At 36.7% G+C, this 21,943-nt stretch overlaps 2 protein-coding genes across 2 annotated transcripts; one reads left to right on the top strand and one right to left on the bottom strand.

The window, feature by feature from the left end:
- The first annotated feature begins 176 nt into the window (after positions 1-176).
- rpusd4 (RNA pseudouridine synthase D4) lies at positions 177-4,331 on the top strand. The gene is made up of 7 exons (XM_052569055.1): positions 177-533; positions 631-796; positions 1,117-1,321; positions 1,409-1,502; positions 2,209-2,359; positions 2,535-2,632; positions 3,952-4,331. The coding sequence occupies exons 1-7, from the start codon at positions 369-371 to the stop codon at positions 4,147-4,149; spliced, it is 1,077 nt and encodes a 358-aa protein (XP_052425015.1). The 5' UTR covers positions 177-368; the 3' UTR covers positions 4,150-4,331.
- An 800-nt stretch (positions 4,332-5,131) lies between these two features.
- LOC127968138 (transcriptional regulator QRICH1) lies at positions 5,132-17,082 on the bottom strand. Its single transcript, XM_052569054.1, has 12 exons — positions 16,890-17,082; positions 15,301-15,577; positions 15,131-15,211; positions 13,542-13,679; positions 12,762-13,463; positions 12,506-12,665; positions 10,987-11,141; positions 10,775-10,889; positions 10,587-10,695; positions 10,365-10,516; positions 6,150-6,240; positions 5,132-6,038 (listed from the first exon to the last, which is right to left on the bottom strand). The coding sequence occupies exons 2-12, from the start codon at positions 15,547-15,549 to the stop codon at positions 5,849-5,851; spliced, it is 2,142 nt and encodes a 713-aa protein (XP_052425014.1). The 5' UTR covers positions 15,550-15,577; positions 16,890-17,082; the 3' UTR covers positions 5,132-5,848.
- Between the last annotated feature and the right edge of the window lie 4,861 nt (positions 17,083-21,943).

Raw genomic sequence — 21,943 nt, 5'->3', positions numbered from 1 at the left:
TAGCCTATTTCTGACCAAACTCTCATATTCTGAATAATATTTTAGAATTTGGTATAATACGTTTTTTTTTTATAAAAAAAAATGATATGAGGGATGATTCATGAATTGAAAATGAATCGATTAATAAATCAAAAACGTACAGCATGAACAGTGTGAACACGCTGACCAATGACTTTTATTTTGAACTGATGTTTATTTTCACTATTAAGTATTGCTCAGCTGTTCATTTTACTTGTGTGTTTAATGTCTTCTTGTTTACTCGGCTTATCCCGTGATACTAGCTTTTCAATCGGACAGTGAGTAATGTAAGATCACAGGCTCGTATTTGAGTAAAAAGAGAGCTGACTTTGAACTATTCATCTGTGAAAATGCGACATGCACGTGGGGTGACATTCACCATGCTCGTCAGAGCGTGTTCCACCGCTTCAAAGACGGAGACCGTCGCCTCTAACGGGAAAGCAGGACTTAAAGCAGCAGATATCGCGAAAAGACTCCGGGGTGAACACGAAAAACAAACAAATGACAAAAAGGAGGTTAGCTACGTTTGTTTATGTGTGTAAATTGCGTTTTGACTAAAGTGACTTTATGTGCAACCATTTGGGTTCCGTGTTTTTTCGTTCCTCTCCAAAGGTTCCGGTGTCACCTCTTCAAAACAGAGTAAACGAACTCAAACAGTTCTCTCAGCAACTACAATCTGTTCATCCAAGTGTGCTCGTAAAAGCTCTTTACAGGGGCATGCTTTATCAAGACCAAAACATAATAGCAATAAATAAACCATATGGCGTGCCTCTCTATAGTAAGTATTTGACTTCTCTTTAATCCTCTCATATTTATTTATTTTTTGATCATTTAGGTTTATATAGTAAATACAACAAATAATTATAAGTTGCATATCATTCTGATAAAGTAAAAAAAAAAAAAAAAAAAAAATATATATATATATATATATATATATATATATATATATATATATATATATATATAATCAAAAGACCACCAAATTGGCTTAAGTCCATTTAAGTACATACCTGATAATACGAGTCTTACATGATCTCACAATAAAGGTCTTTGGATATACTAATGTACTTATCAATTTTCCTTGTTCAATTCTCATAGATGTAGATGGCATCAGAAACAGCATAGTAGAATGTCTGCCTTTGCTAGCAAAGTTAACTGATGGCATGCAGGCAGGAGCACAGCTGCACCTTTGTCATAGCCTGGAAAAAGAAAATACTGGAGTTCTGATCCTGGCTAAAACAGAAGAAGCTGCTGAACATGTCCAAACACTCATCAGATCACACAAAGTGGAAAGGAAATACTTGTAAGATTAACTTTAAAACCATTATTTGTTGCCTGTCTTCAGTTGGATGCAATTTAACTTAAACATAATCCCACTTATTTTGTTCAGGGCAGTCACTGTAGGTGTGCCCGTTCCATCCGAGGGAGTGATTGACATTCCCATTATAGAAAAGGAGGTCATGGGGCCTCAGCCACATTTTAAGGTAACATAGTATTGTTTTCATAAAAAAAAATTCTTATTTTAACCTGTTCTTAAAAACCATATGATGAGGAGATTTTAATTAAGATGCTCACCCTCAGGCCATCCAGGATGAGTTTTGTTTCTGATTTGGAGAAATGTATGCATTGCATTACTTGCTCACCAGTAGGTCCTCTTCAGTGAATGGGTGCCATCAGAATGCGAGTCCAGACAGCTGATTTAAAAAATCACAATTTTCCACAAGACTCCCATCCATCACTTAACATCTTGTAAAGGGAAAAGCTGCATGTTTGTAAGAAAGAAATCCATCATTGTGATGCTTTTAACTTCAAACAAGTGCATCACCGTATTTTATCCATTGAAAAACTTGTCTTCTCTGACTCAGGAGTGAAATATCGACAGATCAAATACTATTTTCCCGGGGAACCGTTATTATGGATCATAGACTTTTGACCAGAGGTGTCAGTTTTACATTCAAACAACGCAGCATTTCACATCACATAAGGTTGGGAAGGGAGTGATATGGATTATTGTGATGTTTTTATCAGCCGTTTGGACTCTCATTCTGACGGTGCCCGTTCACTGCAAAGGACCATTGGTGAGCATGAACTTGAAGTATAATGTATTTAAAAAACAGATTTTTAAGAATAGGATCTCCTCCAGTTTTCTTACTTTACTAGAATTGAAGTATTTATGTGTATTCTGCTCAGATGGGTCTGAGCCCGTTGTTCAAAGTGAGTGAGGAGGGAGATGGGGTGACCAGGGTAAGAGCTCATCGACAGGCACACAGCGCAGTCACACAGTATCGGGTTCTGGACAGCTACGGTGGCTGCAGCTTGGTGGAACTGCAGCCTGTCACAGGTAATGACTGACCATGACATGTTAAACCCATACCTGACTCCTAACTGTGCCCTGTATACACTAATTATCTTAAATGTTGCTAGGCTTACCCATATATAATGTAACATTGTGTTTTGATTTATGTAAAAAAGAAGACATTTAAGCATATGATGACCAGAACCAATGTGTTTTTTAGGTGTGAAAAACCAACTTCGTGTGCACATGGCTCTTGCTTTGACCTGCCCCATTCTTGGAGACCACAAATATGCTCACTGGGACAAACTAGCACCACAGGTATAATAAATACTAGTGTTGTAGCATTGGTTTCTTATATGAACCTATGCTACTATTCAAAAGATTTTTTTTTTTATGTTTTCGAAAAACAAAGAAATCTCTTATTCTCACCAAGGCTGCATTATTTGATTAAAAAAAAAAAAAATATATATATATATATATATATATATATATATATATATATATATATATATATATATATATATTATAATTGTGAAACATCATTGGAATTTAAGACTGAGGTTTTCTATTTGAATATATTTTAAAGTGTAATTTATTTTATGTACTGGCAAAGAAGAATTTTTAAGCATCATTACTAAAGTCTTCAGTGTCACATGATCCTTCAGAAATCATTCTGATATGCTGATTTGCTGTTCAGGAAACATTTCTTATTATTATCAATGTTGAAAACAGTTGTGCTGCTGAATCCATTTTTCATGATGCTTAAATGAATAGAATTTTCAGAAGAACATAATTAATTTGAAATTAATTAAATTAATTAAGATGAATAAGAAAATGTTTTTAATGTTACTTTTGATCAATTTAATATACAGTACAGACCAAAAGTTTGGACACCTTCTCATTCAAAGAGTTTTCTTTATTTTCATGACTATGAAAATTTTAGATTCACACTGAAGGCATCAAAACTATGAATTAACACATGTGGAATTATATATGGAATTATATACATAACAAAATGTGTGAAACAACTGAAATTATGTCATATTCTAGGTTCTTCAAAGTAGCCACCTTTTGCTTTGATTACTGCTTTGCACGCTCTTGATGAGCTTCAAGAGCTAGTCACCTGAAATGGTCTTCCAACAGTCTTGAAGGAGTTCCCTGAGAGATGCTTAGCACTTGTTGGCCCTTTTGCCTTCTGTCTGCGGTCCAGCTCACCCCTAAACCATCTCGATTGGGTTCAGGTCCGGAGACTGTGGAGGTCAGGTCTTCAGGCCTTCAGTGTGACTCTACAATTTTCATAGTCATGAAAATAAAGAAAACTCTTTGAATGAGAAGGTGTGTCCAAACTTTTGGTCTTTACTGTATCTCTTCCAAAGAAAAAAAATACTTGCGGATCCCAAACTTTTATACAGTATTGTATTTGATGATTAGAGGTGTTTTTAATGAGCACTTGCTTAACCCAAGATTTAGATACACAACCCATTCAAGTCTAAGTCCAGTTTTACTACAGTATTCAGTCTATTATCACAGTTAGTGTTGTGTTAATGAATAATCAAGAGGTGGTGTAGTGTTTTGAGACATGACTCATTGTCACGTTTGAAGACTGACCACACGAGGGTCTCACATTTCGATTACAGAAGCTGCCAGAGGGCGTACTGCGCCGGCTGGGCCTGGTGCAGAGTAAAACACGATACCTCCCTCTACACCTGCACTCCCGAAGGATCGTCCTGCCAGGAGTCAAAGGTCACAGTGACATCACAGTGTCCTGTCCCCTTCCTAAGTACTTCACCAACACGTTAAAGAGACTACAGATCCCACTACCAGGAAAAGAATGAGATGGATCACAGCTAGCAACCTTATTTGAAAACGTATTACATTTGTATTTAGAGAAGAAAGTGGGGTGGGTTTGATTATGACTGTAGAAAAGGTCATGTACAAAGCGGACTTTACATTGTTGTTTATTCGAAATGTTGTTGTTTTTTTGTCCAGACTTTGTAATAAAAGAACATTGAAAGTGTTTTATGAAGAAAAATTATATCTCTGCTTCACCTGTGAATTACATGATGAATGTCCATATTAGGGTTCCACAATATACATGTTATACATGTATCATGTAATTTATCAGCCAACATTAGAATTTTAAATAATCATTATTGGTTGATGTTGTTTATTTAATTGTGAATACACATTTGCCCTATTATTAAATTTATATCACTATCTTCTAAGACAAAATTTGAATGTCCTGATTTCAGACTTTTTATTATAATGTTGTGATACCTAAATTCACATGTAGCATCTAAAGCCGTGGTAATCTCAAACTTTTTGTTTCCAACAATAGAAGGCCCAGTGGCCTTTTCCAAAAGATTTAGGATAAGAATTTGAAATAATTCTTTAATTTCTAACCGATAAAAACAGGTCTAGAAATATTACTTTTAAAAAAATCTAAAATCTGGCTTCAAGGTTTTGGATAGTCAGAATTCAGCTTCTTCTAATATACTTCAGTGGTTTAATGAATGGTTTTGCCTTTTTAAATTAATGACTTGAAGGTTTGCTGGTTGAGGAACTTTATTTTATTTTTTCTTATTTAGGGGGCAAAATTAGTATAGCATTTTAATAACATGAACATTTTAACACCAGCATATCTCTTATGGAAATTCTTTACTAAATAATTGTTGCATTCACTAATGCATCTAATAATAGTTTTGTGAACTCCTTGTGCAGAAATGTATTCCGTTTCTGTCATGAGGCCCGCTTGTGCTTGTCTGACAGAACTGACCAGTGACTGCAGAAAGGGTCAAAGACGACACATACAGGTAATTCACTGTACAAAAAGGCATGTTTGAAAACACAGGCTTCAGTTCTCCAGCACCACTATCATAACAATACATATCAGGTTACCATAGATGCATGTATGTGTGTGTGTATATATATATAAAATAATAAAAACAGAACCAAAAAGTCTTCATATATATAATACACTCCTCAGGTATGTGAACTCTGCTACTGCAAGCTCCTGGGGGTGAGCGGGGTTGTGTTAAGTGTTATGGATGGATGAAGCCATGTTTTTAAATGTGTTTACACCTGACCATCACATGGTGTTCCAGTCCACTGCCAATAATCACAAACGTTTAGATTGCGGTCTTAAAAACCACCAGATCCTTACAGTTCTGCACTTAAAGAAAATAAACTGAGAGGACAGTGGGAAGAAAGATGGAGAGTAACATACATGGCAGAAAGAGAAAATGCACACATCAAGGGATCTGGGCAAATGCGTTTCAATGGTCATCAGAGGAACAAACAGAAATAGTTCCTGTATCTAAAACAAAAAAAAGGCTTGTATGCATGTCCAGTTCATTGAAAACCCCTCTTGAACCTCTTCGCTCTCCTTTTAATCATGGGTGAAATACAAGGAGACGCTGCAGAGGCTATTTGATTCAGTCTCTTGAAAAAGGAGAGGGTGGTGGCATGATGGAGCGCTGGAGAAAGCCTCTCTCTTATTCCATCTTGCTTGCTTTTGCTTGCCCTCTTATTTTCTCATTGTACGTTGGCCTGCGCAATGGAGATTATCTCCTGGATTTCCCGCACCATCATGATGCGTGTCAGCATGTGCTCCAGCTGCTCGCTCGTGATTGGCTGAGTGGAGTACCAAATAGGGCTGTTGGGTGCCACAACAGGCTCTGGTGTCAGGTAATAGGTATCATTACGACCCTTAGCAGTCTGAGGGCTGTGGACAGACAAAAAAAATTTGAGAGATACAGAAAAGGTACGTTTTATTTATAATGATAAACAATTGCACCAGCTATTGCATTAGCATATGATAAAATCAGTGGCTCACCATTTGAAGAGATAAAAGTCATAGAGCTTGATAGGACAACGCAACGGGTTCTCTGGGTCCTCCGCCTGCTCTGCGTACATGTCATCTGTCACTAGAACAATAACAGATGTGATTTATGACTTCCCACAGTTTTTGACTTTCTATAACTCTTCCATTCATTTGTTCAAGGAAATTATAAATCTCTCTCTCACACACAAAGGACTAGATTTTTATTTTTCTGTTGCAATAATATTTTGTGATTTAATTGAATATACAATGTAGTGTCTAATTTTCAAGATATATTATCAAGTTTCCAGTATTACATGCGGTTACTCTATATATAGCTTCCTAATCAGGGTATCTTCCGTCCATTCCAAATCCGTTTCAAATTAAAAAACAGAAAACGAAAAACTCAAGAGGATTCAAGTGAGAGAACATGAATTAAATAACGAGAAATCGAAAAATGGCTCGTTTATTCGTTATTCCATCTAGGTTAACAAACGGAAAATGAGTTTTTGACTTGATTTCTCATTTTGTCGTTTTGGGTTTAAAAAAGGGCTTATGGCTTCAATATTTCATTCGCACTTGTGGGCGGAGCTGAAACGCTCCTTTCATCTGATTGGTCGGATCGCTCCGCCTTCAACTCGATCTTACATTCTTTCAGAATAAGAGTCTTATAAGAGTAGTGTCTGAAACCACCGCTCACTGTTAATTAACATAATATTTGAGTCAGATGTTGCTGCGCACATAATTCGTGCTGCTGTGGCTTGCAAGTCACCCCTTTAAATTATTTCTAGGTTATAGTATTGTATGAATATTGTCCCACTGTAAATACAGTGCAAATAGTTTTGTCTCCTTGGATAAAAGTGAAGAGGAAATAAAAATCAATAATAGACTGAACATTTCCATGATAATATGTCTGTAACATTTACCACTCTCATCTTTTAAGTCAAAAGGCACTAGGTAGGTGTGTGCGACATTAATAATTAATTGGGAAAATTAATATAGTTAAATTTATTAAATAAATTAGTAATATTAGTTTTATTACATTCTAAATTTAATGATGTTTCTATTTTAGTCTTCTTTGTTGGCCTTGAGAAAGTCGACATATATTTGAACATGATTATCATTTATTATGAGAGTAATTGACAACGACTAAAATTTTAATGTTTCACCAAATTCAGCTCAGATCTTCAGCTCAGATCTTCAAATTCAGGTCAGACTTTTTCCTTCTCAAAAAATCCTAGTGAATTTCATTATCTGAGCAATGAAGGTCTAACACTTAATGTCCACTAGATTACATTTACGTAAGTTTAAATGACAAATAAATACATTAATTTCATGTGTACTACCATGAATATGCCATATCTGTGTACAAGAATAAACTTCACACTTCAAGCTGTACTTTAAAACTTCCCATTCTGGCTTTTTCAACCATACCTCCAAATTTATTTTAAGATTTATTTTTTATTCACACTGGTTTATGCATTTAACGTTTGTCCATCTGGAACTTTTAGATGTACTCGGTGTTGATAAATCACATGCAGTGAATGTAAAGAGCTAATGTCAGGACTCTCAGTCCTCATCCTAGATGGCCAGTGTCCTGCAAAGTTTAGCTACCCCAAATAAACACACCTAAGCTAAGCAAGGTCTTCAGGATCAGTAGCAATGTCCAAGCAAGTGTGTTGGAACTGTACTCTGCACAACATGGTTCTCCCGGTTCAGGACTGAGTTTTAAATCTATAAATGCATTTGTACAGTTGGGTGTCTGCATGCAGAGGTGTACTTCAGTAAGTACAATGTAAACTGTAATCTATAAAGACAAAATCTTCAGATCAGCATTTAGGCCACTGCCTTGAGGTCTCCATCCATTGGTCAAAACAGACCTCGCACCCCACCACACTCCTGCTAGCTGTCAACATTAACTGCCGCTGGTGCCAAATAAAAATTATTATGTATTCCTTGTGCATTGTTCAAATTCACTACCCTTTCGTTATGTTCGGGATGAAAACATCCACTCAATTAAACTGCTTATCAGATAAATATATTTTTTTTCAATATTTTCTTTTTTTGCATAAATCTATTAATCAACCTCAGTCCTGATCAAAACTACCAAATGTTTTTTTTAAAAATCCAATATTTTAACTCTTTAATTGCCAAGTTCATAAATGATGTCACTGATTTAGGGGGAAAATACTAACAAAATGACTTATTTTCAATATAAAAGTAATTGTGGCTGGATTTTCTTTTTATCACAGTCTTGGGCATGTCAAAGATTAGTAACAAGATTGGCTTTGATGCATTTTTAGTTTTTGTGCAGCATTAGATTTATTTATTTTTTTCCCTAATTTATTGTTGGTGGCTGTTTTTTGCTCCATTGACTTCCATTATAATGACACTTTTGACTGCAAAGCCGAGACACATAATCATGCATTCTTGATTGTTTGTGGTTTTCCCTTTTGGGAAGAGGTAAAATTTGTTATTTTTACAGTTGATCACTAGGTGGGACCATCAACCCTTTAGATAGGCCTGTGCAAAAAAAAAGCTTAGTTTCTGACTTGTATATGAAGCCTCATCCCGAAAATAACAAAAGGGTAGTGAATTTGCCCACAGTGTACTGTTGATTTTTGAAACTTTTCAAGCATTTTCCCAAAATATATGTCAAAATAAGATTTGTCACCAAAAATCATTCCATTAGCTGAAACACAGAGAAAGTTGTGGCCAAAATAAGGCTCAACTTCTAGTGGACGAAAACGTCCCCAACAACGCATATGGGGTATTATATAACAGCAAGTCATTTGTGCAAGTACATTTGACTTGCAGTTTTCCAAAACATAATCATTTTTATTTGGCACCAGCTGCAGTAGTTAATGTTGTTTTCTATTATACAGTTATCATTTGGCTAAGGTATACCCCCCTACCACACCATCTATCATTGAAGAACCTGTGTTACACAGATATGGCATATTCATGGTAATGTTTTTATTTGTCATTTAAACTTACTTAAATAGAATTCCTGTCTCCCCCTCTAGTGGACATTAAGTGTAAGACCTTCATTGCTCAGATAATGAAGGTCACTTGGATTTTTTTAGAAGGAAAAAGTCTGACCAGTTACAGCAACTAGTCAGGTGAGTCTGAAGATCTGAGCTGAATTTGGTGAAACATTAAAATTTTAGTTGATTTCAATTACTCTCATAATAGATAATAATAATTATGTTCAAATATATGTTGGCTTTCTCAAGGCCAACAAAGAAGACTAAAAGAGAAACATCGTTCAATTTAGTTTGTAATAAAATTAAAAATTCTAATTTATTTAATAAATTTAACTATATTAATTTTCCCAATTAATTATTAATGTCGCACACACCTACCTAGTGCCTTTTGACTTAAAAGATGAGAGTGGTAAATGTTACAGACATATTATCATGGAAATGTTCAGTCTATTATTGATTTTTATTTCCTCTTCACTTTTAAACCAAGGAGACAGAACTATTTGCACTGTATTTACAGTGGGACAATATTCATACAATACTATAACCTAGAAATAATTTAAAGGGGTGACTTGCAAGCCACAGCAGCACGAATTATGTGCGCAGCAACATCTGACTCAAATATTATGTTAATTAACAGTGAGCGGTGGTTTCAGACACTACTCTTTTAAGACTCTTATTCTGAAAGAATGTAAGATCGAGTTGAAGGCGGAGCGATTCGACCAATCAGATGAAAGGAGCGTTTCAGCTCCGCCCACAAGTGCGAATGAAATATTGAAGCCATAAGCCGTTTTTTAAACCCCAAACGACAAAATGAGAAATCAAATCAAAAACTCATTTTCCGTTTGTTTACCTAGATGGAATAACAAATAAACAAGCCATTTTTCCATTTCTCGTTATTGAATTAATGTTCTCTCACTTGAATCCTCTTGAGTCTTTCGTTTTCTGTTTTTTAATTTAAAACGGATTTGGAATGGACGGAAGATACCCTGATTCTTCCTCTATACATAGCTATTGCATTGGCTGAAATCCCATATTGGTTGATCACTGATAACTGTATAACTTCGGAAATGTTTCAACATCAAGCAGCTCAACATTTTTTAACACTGATAATACTTGTTACTGATTATTGAAAGATCATATTTCTATACATAAATGCGGCCCTGGAGAGCATAGTACACAAGGGTAAAATTTATATTTATCTTGTAACATTTGAAAACATCTTATTTTGTGGCTGCCTCCTAACCTTTCTGTCCAACATGGTGTGGCCCGACTCCTTTCAGGTAGCGGATGCTGGTGCTCTTGTCTTTAGGGTTGGTGGGATTCTTTTTGGTGTGTCTGAGCACTTTGGAGAAGGCCACTTTCATATGCTGCTCCACTGTGGTCAAGTGGAAGTACCTGTGCAGAGCAACAATATTATAACCCCTGAGCACTCATTGCCATCATTTCTGAAGAGAAGGAGACTGACTTGGTGTTGAAGTACATCAGTGTAGTGAGGAGAGTGGATGGAGAATGAGCTCCCAGCTGCTTACACTCCCACAGCATCTCCTCTGTCACGTGACTTGGGATAATGTAGCCTGGCAAATACAAAGGCAATTAACATGAATTTTCCAAAACACAAAGGACGTCACTTAAAAACACACACAAACATCTTACCAAGAGGGTGAATGCTGGGCCTCCACTCTTCAAGAATTGTGTGTAAACACTGACAAAACCGGCTGTAGTACTGATCAGAAAAGATATCGTCTACTCTGCCGTTCTCAAACATGTACTGTACAAAACAAAAAAAAGAGAAGGAAATCAGCTTATGCAAACTAATGATACAACATAATCATCAGAAATAAAAAATATGAAGACAACAGACATACTTTCTGTATGCATAAAAATACATAGTATAGTGAATCAGGTTCAAATGGCTCCCCCTCCAGCCCACGAGCCTCTTGGGTCATCAAAGACAGAGCCAAATTCAGCTCGCCCACTGAACTGGACACAAGATCATCCTGGAAGCGCAGCGGCTGTCGACCTGCAGACACAGACATTCATCTTGCTGCAAATAAACACCACTAGATGCTTAACAGAAACCGTTTTGACCATGCATTATATTTGGTAAAGAGATCTTTTAAGACCTACATAAAATTAAACATGTAAGCAATTTTGCAAAATAAATAAACCATATACACTACTGTTAGAAAGTTGTGTTTTTTTAAATAAGTCTCCTTTTCTCCCTAAAGGTTGCATTTATTTGATAAAAAATGTATTAAAACAGCAAAATTTTGAAATATTACAACTAAAAATAATTAGTTTTATTGTAATTTATTCTTCCTGATTATTCATTTCTTAAACTTTCTTTAAAAAACGGATCACAAAAAAAATAAAAAATAAAACAAAAATAAATAAAAAAACCTTTTGAAAGCATGTTTTCTACTACAGTTTTAGCTGAATAAATACATGAACTGCATTTTTTTTTTTACATGTGGCAAACAACACAAGTCTTCTATTTCTATACTATTCAAGATATTTAAAGAAAGAACTGTGTGACTGAACTACTGATAACAATAGTACCAACTACTGACCCAATTCTGTATCCAAGTGCTGAATGGTAGCTGCTTTAATGCTTGCATGTGTGCACACGATTACAAATGCATTACAGTTATTGCTTCATTAGTGACATGTTAAAGTGGATCTATTATAGAAAATTTACTTTTGTATTGTTTTTGAACATAAATGTGTGTCAGCAATGTGTGTACACAACCACCCCTAATGTGATGTTTGTGTGTTTTTGCAGATTTTAGAGTCTATACACCATAAGATGTGAAAGGGGACTCCCGTGACGTGCCATCTGACACTGTGCTCAGAAAACTCTATATCACAAGTTTAAACTTATATGGTTTTAAAACGTGTGCAAATAATACATTTAAATTATGTCAGAGCGTGAACATGATAAGATATGATAATCATGACCAAACAGTTGATTTGTATTGGCAGATTATGAAGGCAGTAGCTGTAAAGGCACAGCCGTGTTCTGGAAAAGTGGGCGGGGAGCAGCAGCTAATTTGCATTTAAAGATACATACACAAAAAGAGAATTTTTTTTCTTCCTGTTAAAAATGGTCTTTCTCAGCATGGAATGATAAATGATCTGTGGGCTATTTTGAGCTAAAACTTCAAAGACACATTGGACATCTTGTGAAAGGGGCATCATAATAGGTCCCTTTCAAATATTGCATTAAATCACTGCGTGTGTTCCAAAGCTGTGGTATCAAATATGGAATCAAGAATCATAAAATGACACTCATATTGCTATTGCCTACTAAAATTCAAATCTAGTAACAATTCTAAATTCAGCAGTGGTATAAAGACAGAGGTAGCGATGAAAACATTAACTCACGTCCTATAGGTGCCAGCTTATTTTGTTCATTCTTGTCAAGCTCAGCATTTTTGCGCTGAACCCACAGCCTCCACACTTCCAGCCCTTCCTCAGGCTTCAGTGTGTTGGGGAGGATCAGCTCTGGAGGAGGTTCCACCTGTGGTTCTGCCTCTGTCTGCGCCTGAAAACACAAAAAACCATCATTGCTAAATGACTTGAGACAGGCTGGGGGTTATGAATCCTTAAGCATGCCGTATTCCTCATAGAATGTGTTCACCTGCAGGTGGAGCTCTCCATCCTGTATGTGTTGCTGCTGTTGCTGCGGATCCCATATGTGCAAAGCCTGCGTCGTCCCAGAGTAAGCACCCCCTACAGTCTGCACTGCTACAGGGATGTGAATGTTTCCATTCATAAACTGCGCTGGGAACAGTGAATGTACAACCTCTTCCTGAGTGGTCACTCCTGAGCCAGACACTGGCACAGCCACCGCACCGGCAGCCTGAGATCCACCGATTACCATCTTGTCCTTGTCTTTATCAGTAGGTGAGGCCTGTACCTGTACGGTGCTGTAGGCCTCCTGAGGGATGGCGATGTGGGCCACACCTTGCTGCTGTGGGGTAGAGTACACAGGTATGGTCCAGGTCTCACCGGCTGGGCCTGTGATGGTACCAGTGGCGCTGTAGAGATGGGTGCTATCAACGGTCAGCAGGTCTGGTCGAAGTGACAAGTAGCCTTGCTGTTGGCCCTGTGGAATGGCCAATACAGTAGCCAGCTGCTGCCCTTGAGGAAGCGAGTAGGACACAACTGTTGGGACATCCACCTTGCGTTTCTTTGCAGGCTGTAGTACAGCAGGTGAGCCTCCAGGTCGCCGCTCTGCCTCCCTGGGGGAGCCTTGCTGCTGAGGAGGGGACAGAGCCTCCACAGTCTGGATCTGAATCTGCTGACCTCCAGCAACCGCTGCCACCAGTTGGGCTTGGAGCTGTGAATCAAATACACATTATGATTAGAATCTAAAATGCATAAATATAGAAGCCGATCATGTATTGGTTTGCATTACCTGTTGTTGTTGTTCCTCGGTGAGTTCTCCCTGTTGAACCAGCTGTGTAGTGGTAACTCCTTGTAGCTGCTGTTGGGTGGGAGAGGCCACCTGAAGTACCTGACCAACTGTCTGACCCTGCTCCCCCTGGATCTGCACCTGCCAATGAAGAGAAGGAGAGCTATTTAGATCAGCGCTCAATAAAAAGCACATCCTGCTAATCTGGAATAAGGCCTCAATCTTGTTTTGCCATGCATGTTTTCAGTCTCCTGGAAAAGTGTGTTTATGTATACGTAAAATTCAAAGGTTGGTATATATGGAAAACTTTGGGGCTGATTTAGTGTTCAATTAACATTTCTTAAAATCTGAAAGGATCCTCAAACGGAAACGGTGTGTATCGCTTCAAGAAAACAATCATAGATTTGCGTTTTGTTTTACTTTTATATTTACCTATTCTTCATTCATTCATCAATTCATTTATAATCGTTTAATCATTGTATTATTCCATTTAATCATATAATCAATTATACTAATTATTTTAACTGTTTACGGTATAAACTAATTTCATTAATTTATTCACTGATCAGTCTATTATTTATTCTATATTATTCTATTATTCTTCTTAGTTGATAGAAGGCTGCTAAAACAGTTTTGGGTGCCAGACAAGGCTGTTCACGGATTTTGGGTAGACAATTTGCTGATCTGGCGTCCGAGGCTAAATCTAACACATCAATGTTTGTTTGTTTTTTTCCCTAACATTTCTTTAAAAATATTAATTCTGAACTACTTAGTATTTATTTCTTCAGCAACAAAATATCTGACTTAAATTTGTTCCTTAAAGTTATACAAATACTTTAAATGTTATTTGTTTCCTATAAAAAAAAAAAAAAGACTTGGCAAGATGCTGCCAGTGAGTTCAAACTACATTCACACTGCATTTGAGATGCCTACAAATTCTACTATGATGCTTATAATGTAAGCAGCTCCAAAGCAATCATGAGGGCAACTAGCTTCACTACAAATTGATTTTGAAATATTTCCAGAGTTACTGATTTTTCTGTGGTGAACAGACATTCTATCTACAGGCTGTATAATAAACAACTGGTTGCACCAGCCATCATACCTGAAACTCATGATCTACGCTTTAACAAAATATCAAAGATGACATTTACACTCCCTTCAGCGGAAAAAAATCCCCCTGGTAGTTTGAAGCTTTTCATTATTCTCGTTAAGGACCTAGAAAACCCAATTCTTTAACCCAAATCTTGAATGTCTAAAGTGTCATATCATTCTAAACCTTACTGTTAAACACAATAGAAGATATTCTGAAAGAGTTTTTTTTCACATACTGGACATCAATAGTCACTAAAACTGCCTGGCTACCAAAATTCTTAAAAATAGCTTGTGTGTGTGTGTGTGTGTGTGTGTGTTCTTTAGAAGAAAGTTAATCATACAGCTTTGTAATTACATGAGGGTGAATAATGACAAGAATGACAATTTTCATTTTTGGCCAAACTATCCTTTTAACCCAACAACCACGGTAAATGTTGTATAACTGGCCTGCAGGTAAGACACACAAAAACAGAAACAAAAAAAATACAGATTCAAACCTGTACTTGGATCTGCTGCTCAGAAGCTTGATGCACAGCTGCAGCTAGCTGGGGGGAGATCTGTGTAGATGTCACCTGGACCTGTTCAGAGGTGAAGCAGAAACTGACTACAATTTTTTGCTTTTTAAATCACAACTAAAATGACAACTAAAAAGGGACTATTTTCGTACCGGACATGCCAGCTCCAACAAAGATCCCGCCACCTCTGTGCTGTCCGTGTAGATGCAGTTGGCCCCCTGCTGGTACACCATAGTGGTGGTGGTGCCGCTGGTCTGCTGACTGAACTCCTGCAGAACCTCCGGGCCTTTGGAGGCCAGCGACTCCAGAAACTCTTTCATGCGATGCTGAGGTATAGTGCGTGCCTTTTGCCGCACATACTCGTCGAACGAGATCGCACCGCCTTCAATGGGCTCATTCATGACAGGTCAATCCACCCTGCACAAGAGCCTGGAACACAAATGGCATGAACACAACACCAATCAAAATTTTATTTAAAAAATGAGAATATATAGAGAAAGACTGATTATGACGGTCAGAAGATAAACAGATGTCAAATTTGATTTCACTCAGTAAAACACAAGCAACAGCATTAACCAGATTTGAGGTAATGTCAAGGTAATATAACAAGAAGTATAATTTTTTTGTAGATTACATTTTTTTAATTATGTACGTGTATATGTAAGCTTGCTTTTTTTTACATAACAGTTAATACATGTGTAAACATGTAATTACAGTCTGTGAAACAAATATGGCATTATTATTCTATTAATGACAGGTAATTTATGTTTATATGAATTATTAGCATAGAATCAACCATATAGATGAACAGAACCAAAAGCTTAAAGGCACATGAGGATAGTGAGCCTGAAAAACAGTAATAAGATATTTTTCATCACTGCTATGTTTACATTGGCATATGAAGCATTCACTCTCTGCACAATGCAGCATCCCATTCAACAACAAACATATCAAATCTGCATGTATCCTTTTGCAGTTTAGATTAAATTGTATAAGCCGGGGGTTTAAGGTGTTTCGTATGATTTGGTAATGATGAAGAGCTCTGCGTTTAAAGCATTCAGACAGAAACAGCCTCTGCTCTTGCTGGACTTTGGACCCCTCGAGCAAAATAAATGAGTTGATTTGAGGTTGCTCTCAAATTACAAAGCCAACCTCATTCTGAATGATGAAATAGGTCATTTTTAATTAATACACATAAGCAATAATTATAATTGTATGTGACTGTAAGCCAGCTCTGCATATGGTCAATCACACACTGGACCACTCAATGCTTTTGCCTCGAAAACATGCTAGCATCAATGCTAACTCGCTAACCTTTGTAATATGAACCTTCATATTCCCCATAAAAAGGTGCAAGGACCTGCATTACGACACTAAATTAATGTATGACACGCCGCTATGAGATATTAGTCATTATTCCCGCATTAAATGTGGCAACGCGCGCGCAGCTGTGTAGCTAACGTGAGCTCGCGTGCTAATCGTCCCATGCTACCTTAAATAAAACCCAAAGCAATTTCCGCCAAAACACGCCGTTCAAAAAACTAAAACCCAGTAAAGCTGAACTAAAGCTGGCTGTGCACATGTAAAGTCCGTTTACATTGCTACAACTCGTTATTTTGCACTCAAATACATTTGTCATTATTTTAGTCATACGATTTATGTCGTGCCGTGTGCTTATTCTGCTACACATATAAATAAAACGGGTTAAACCCCGCCAAGGCCGGTTACAAACATGTCCTACCGTATTGAAAAATACAAAAACGCGCTGCTTGGACGGCTCGGATGGCTGAAAATGTTGTTTTTGAACAATAGTGTTTGCGATAGAGCTGACGGAAGTAGGCCTGGTGTGACAGCGCTAGACCCCGGGCTGTCCTGTAGCATGAAGCTCCCCCTTCCGGCTCCACCGCTACAGCAAGCACAGTCACAATGCCTTGGACGTGGAGCACAGGGTTGCCAGACTATGCTATATAAAATATAAAAAATGCATTATTAAAATCCAGGTTTGTAGTGTTAATGAGAGAAATACACAAGGTGTATTGATAGGGGACCCATATATGCTGGCCAATAATAAACTGAGAAATTGATAAATCAATTAATCAGTGACACAAGGGTAAAAAGAAAACAAAAAGAACAATTTAATTCAAACTGAAGAACAACGAAAATATCGTATAAAATTAAATTATAATAAACCATTAATAAATGGATAAAAAATGAAAATACAATATATAATTAAAAAATTTATAACACAGACATTACATTTACATTATATTTGACATTTAGTCATTTAGCAGATGCTTTTATCCAAAGCGACTTACTAAAGAACAACAAAAATAGTTTATAAATCACATTATAATAAACCATGAATAAATGGACAAATTGAAAATACAATATATAATTCAAAAATGTATAACACAGACATTACATTTACATTGTATTTCACATTTAGTCATTTAGCAGATGCTTTTATCCAAAGCGACTTACAAATGCAGACAACAGAAGCAATCAAAATCAACAAACAGCCTATGTAATAGCTGTGACAAGTCTCTTTAAGTCTAACACAGTATAAAGAGAGGTTTTTATTTAATAAATAAAAAGACAACAAGTCAAAGGAATAGAAAAAGAATAGAGAATGCTAGTGTTAGAGGGTCTTTTTAAAAAAAGAAAAATAATAAAACCAGTCAAAAGAATAGAAAAAGAATAGAGAATGCTAATGTTAGAGGGTATTTTTTTATAATAATAAGAAAAAAAAAAGGAGTTTAAATAGAAATAGAATAGATGTTGCAAGTGTTAGAGGGTCAGGTGTTGCTTTTTTATTTATTTATTTTTAGATATAAATAAAAAAGAAAACAAACAAATAAAATAGAATTAGGAAAGAGAGTGCTAGAGTTACTGGCATTATTAATATAAGAATATCCTTAAGAATTCTAAACTAAACTATTATATTGTTAGGTTTCAGTCTTTATTTATGGTTATCTTTAGATCATCAAATTGCTGACCATTTATTATTATTGAGTTGGTGATATTTCATAAATTCACTCAGTGGTTGGTCACTTTATCACCCTTTAGGGACAAAATGCCAACAGGCTCAAAAGTTATATGTTATTTGGAATACGTCCAAAAATACAAAAAGCTACATATGTCTAATCATTTTTTTTTAAGTCCGCTTATAATTAGCGGATATGGCAACACTGCACGGGTACGCGCACTCCTTATGTAGGCTATGTCATTTTACATTAAACGGTTTCACAGGAACAGAAAGAACATACCTGCTACGCTGTACCTTTTTTACTGCTGCTAAACTTATACATTAATATGTTGAAGCTCATTGTAAAAGACTGTTGGGTAGGCTACTTTAAAAAGAGGTCAATTAGATGCGACTTGCCCATGTATTTATTTTCCATACTCTTTGTGAAACAACTGCTTTTGATTTCAATGTAAAATAATTTATTTTTAATTAAAGTATGTTACTAAAGAAATATAGGCTATAGAAAATAATTACAGCAGAATCCTTTCGAACGTATTTTATGTATTTTAATTACGTTTCGTATCGTTATGTGCGTAACAGCGCGAGATAAAGTCATTCTGTATGTCAATTCGGCGTGCTTGTGCCTTTAAGCGGAGCTTTATTCGCTCCAGTCCGCCTTAAAGCGCTAAGCATGTGTCTGTGAGGGCCTCCCCCTGATCGCCCTGCAAAAGCCTGCCTGACTGAGCTCTTAAGGTGGACCGGGTGAGATATGCTGTATATCGCTTAATCATATGACTGTTATGAGTTCAGAAAGAGTTAATTCCCACGGTCTTTCTCTTACCCCAAGAATGACCCTGTTCCATAATTTGGATAAACATATAGGTCTTCACAAGCCGTTTAATAATTAGCAAAATAGGAGTCAAATTATGTCGGCAAATCACATTTGTAAATATCAGAAAATCTAAATATGTTATAAATATCTCATTAACGCAAATAGCAGCACATTAAGCTACTAATAACACAATCCAAGTAATAAACATTTTAAATTACGATTTAATGTTAAAGTAAAACATATTTGCACAGAACCTCTTTGGAGACATATAAAACAATAATACAACCAGAATATTTTTTTTTCAGTATATATTTTTCAATGCAATATTAAGTCAAATACTGTTCATGACATGTTTTGTACTTAACAATTTTTACTTTAAAATATAGTAACAATTATTATCATTTATTTGTTACATTTTTTTATTTATTTTTTTAAATGTCTGAAAGGTTAAACCTAATGTCTCTGGTTGGGTTTTTGTGTGTGGGAGCATATGACATACATTTAAATAAGATCTGTTTAAATCCATCAAATTGCCACTGCTGAGTAACTACCTATGTTAAGCCCCACAAGGCATGTTTGTATCAAGAATCACGCAAGCAGTAGATATTATTCCAACATGGTTTTGAAAAAGACAGAATTACTGTACTGAATCGGAAAATACATTTCTCACATTACATCTGCTGTGTGATTGGATTTTTCTTGTTCAATTATCTTTCAGTGTGTGGAACAGATGTGTTCACAGAACTAATGGTCTTAGTGAAATAATTTATAGTGAAGAGATTACCTTTACACATCTGTGATAGTAGAAAGGAACAGTTGCACAAAACTGAAAGAGTAAAGTATATATTTGCTGAAGACTACAAATTTTGTGACTCTGACTTGACATTAAATTTTACATTAACGTTTCAAAGCTCCTGGGGATTGTTAACTTTTTTTTTTTGGATTGTGGATCAAAACTCTGCTCAGGGATGCAAGTCCAGCACGACATCAACCAGATGGCAGAAAGATTACAGTTAAACGTCAGGTGGGCTGCAATCTAAGCATCAGCACAAAAATACAGTTTTCAGAAGACAGTAATTAATGACAACAGCACAAGCAGTTGTCCAAAAATTATTTATATTTGAGAAATACTCTAAGGAACTGTGATATTTAACGGCTGACCCTAGGAACTTCAGGTAAGTGTTCAAAGGGTTGACTGTGGAGTATTTGGGTTTCTGTTTAAAATCTAACAAAATCTTTGTAGTCACAAATGAGGGGTCAGCAGAGCCAGCAGAGCCTTGAGGTTATGCTGCCCTCTACTGGTCTTATGGAGATGGACATGTTAATTCCAGACAGATCAGAGAATCAAGATTTTGACATGCAAGATTTAGGCCCTCACACTGGCCCTCCAACTCCACTTAAACTAACCCAGCATATTAATGAAGATGATCAAGATATAAATTTATCTAATCATAACTCTGATCAAACTACTTTCACAATGGCTGTTCAATTGACTACACACATCCACACCCACATAAATAACAATGAGAGATTGAACAAAGACCAACCTTTGTTGACAACTATCAAACCAACTATAGAGACAAACAGTACAGGAAAGTCTATAGTCAATATGTATTTAGTGACATTTAATATAGACAAAGAGGTGAACAACAAAGACATGGAGGCTTCTCAATATATAGAGTACGTTGCATCCACACAGAATATAAATCCAACCACAAAGCCTGAAATGTTGGGAAACAATGGCACCCTTGTAACACAGTCCGGCTCCATCCAAGGGTTCCTTGATCTCACAGTGGGAGAGGAACGTTATGGCACCAACCATCCGCCTGCAGCCACTCCTCCATTACAGACTAGTAAGTATTTATCTAAGAGGTTTATTCTGTTAAACAGTGGTGATGTTTTTTGAATAACCACTGCAATGTCAGAAAAACAGAGCATGAATTCATGGCTTGTTTTTATTAATTTCAGGTAAGAAGAGACGTGAAGAGATTACATCTGATATACCTGTGTGGTCATCATCCACAACTCCATCTGTTTCACAGACAACAAATAGAGCCATAGATTATTCAAAAAAAGGTAATCAAGAAAATTGGCATTTTTTACTTGTAGACAACATTTATACTATATTAGTAGAGAGAAAACAACTAACTAAAATGTTCTTCACTTCCATTATAGATGACAAAAAGCCAAAATGGTTTGGAAGTTTTTTTGGACTACTAACAGCGCATGACCTGTGTGATGTCATAGATCCAGGCATACTAGGCCCATGTGTGGTCTCCAGTGGTGGCAATGTGACCCAGCTACAGTGGGTGGATTTAAAACGGACTCTAACCCTTGCTTGGGAGCAGGGGGTGGGACTGGGGGTAAAAACAGTACTGATTACCAGGGCCCCAAAGGAAGAGAGGGCCCTTGAAAATTCTGGAATATATATTTTCGGGGGGGGGGGGGGGGGGCAGTTACAGCAGCAGTTCTGACCATCACGCCTCTCCTCCGTGGACTAGTGGTGTGGAATGGCAAGAACACAAGTGCTTTCTTTCACTTATTGAGTTTAACCTTCACCCCCCTTCACCCATGAGCCTCCATCACAACACTTACAAGGCCCTCCATCATGCCCACTTGCTTGGTGTTAGTACCTTTTTCACCCCTTCAGCACCCTCCTGGACCCAAAATGAAGGATCAGGTGGATTACTCTTACTCAACATGTGAAAATGTTGTATCACCCTCCTCCCCAACTAACAAAGTCTATAGCTGGGCTTTAGATAATGACTTAAGTCTTAACTCCACTCAGCATCTTGGCACTGCAATACAACAGACTCAAGTGTCTGTGATTGAGCCCCTGGCTTCCTTAACTCCAGAGACTGTTAGAAAAGTGGGGGAATGATATACGGCCATGCCGTGTGGGCTTCACGAAAGAGACCAGAAGGTTGCCGCTTGACTCGCACACAGGGCTGCAATGCAAGATTTTCATAAAATAGCCTATAATAACTTGCCATTTCCG

The sequence above is a fragment of the Carassius gibelio genome, chromosome B11 (genome assembly GCF_023724105.1).
Source record: "Carassius gibelio isolate Cgi1373 ecotype wild population from Czech Republic chromosome B11, carGib1.2-hapl.c, whole genome shotgun sequence".
Taxonomy (NCBI): Eukaryota; Metazoa; Chordata; class Actinopteri; order Cypriniformes; family Cyprinidae; genus Carassius; species Carassius gibelio.
The sequence above is the reverse complement of the archived record's forward strand: the minus strand, read 5'-3'. Positions and strand labels throughout refer to the sequence as shown.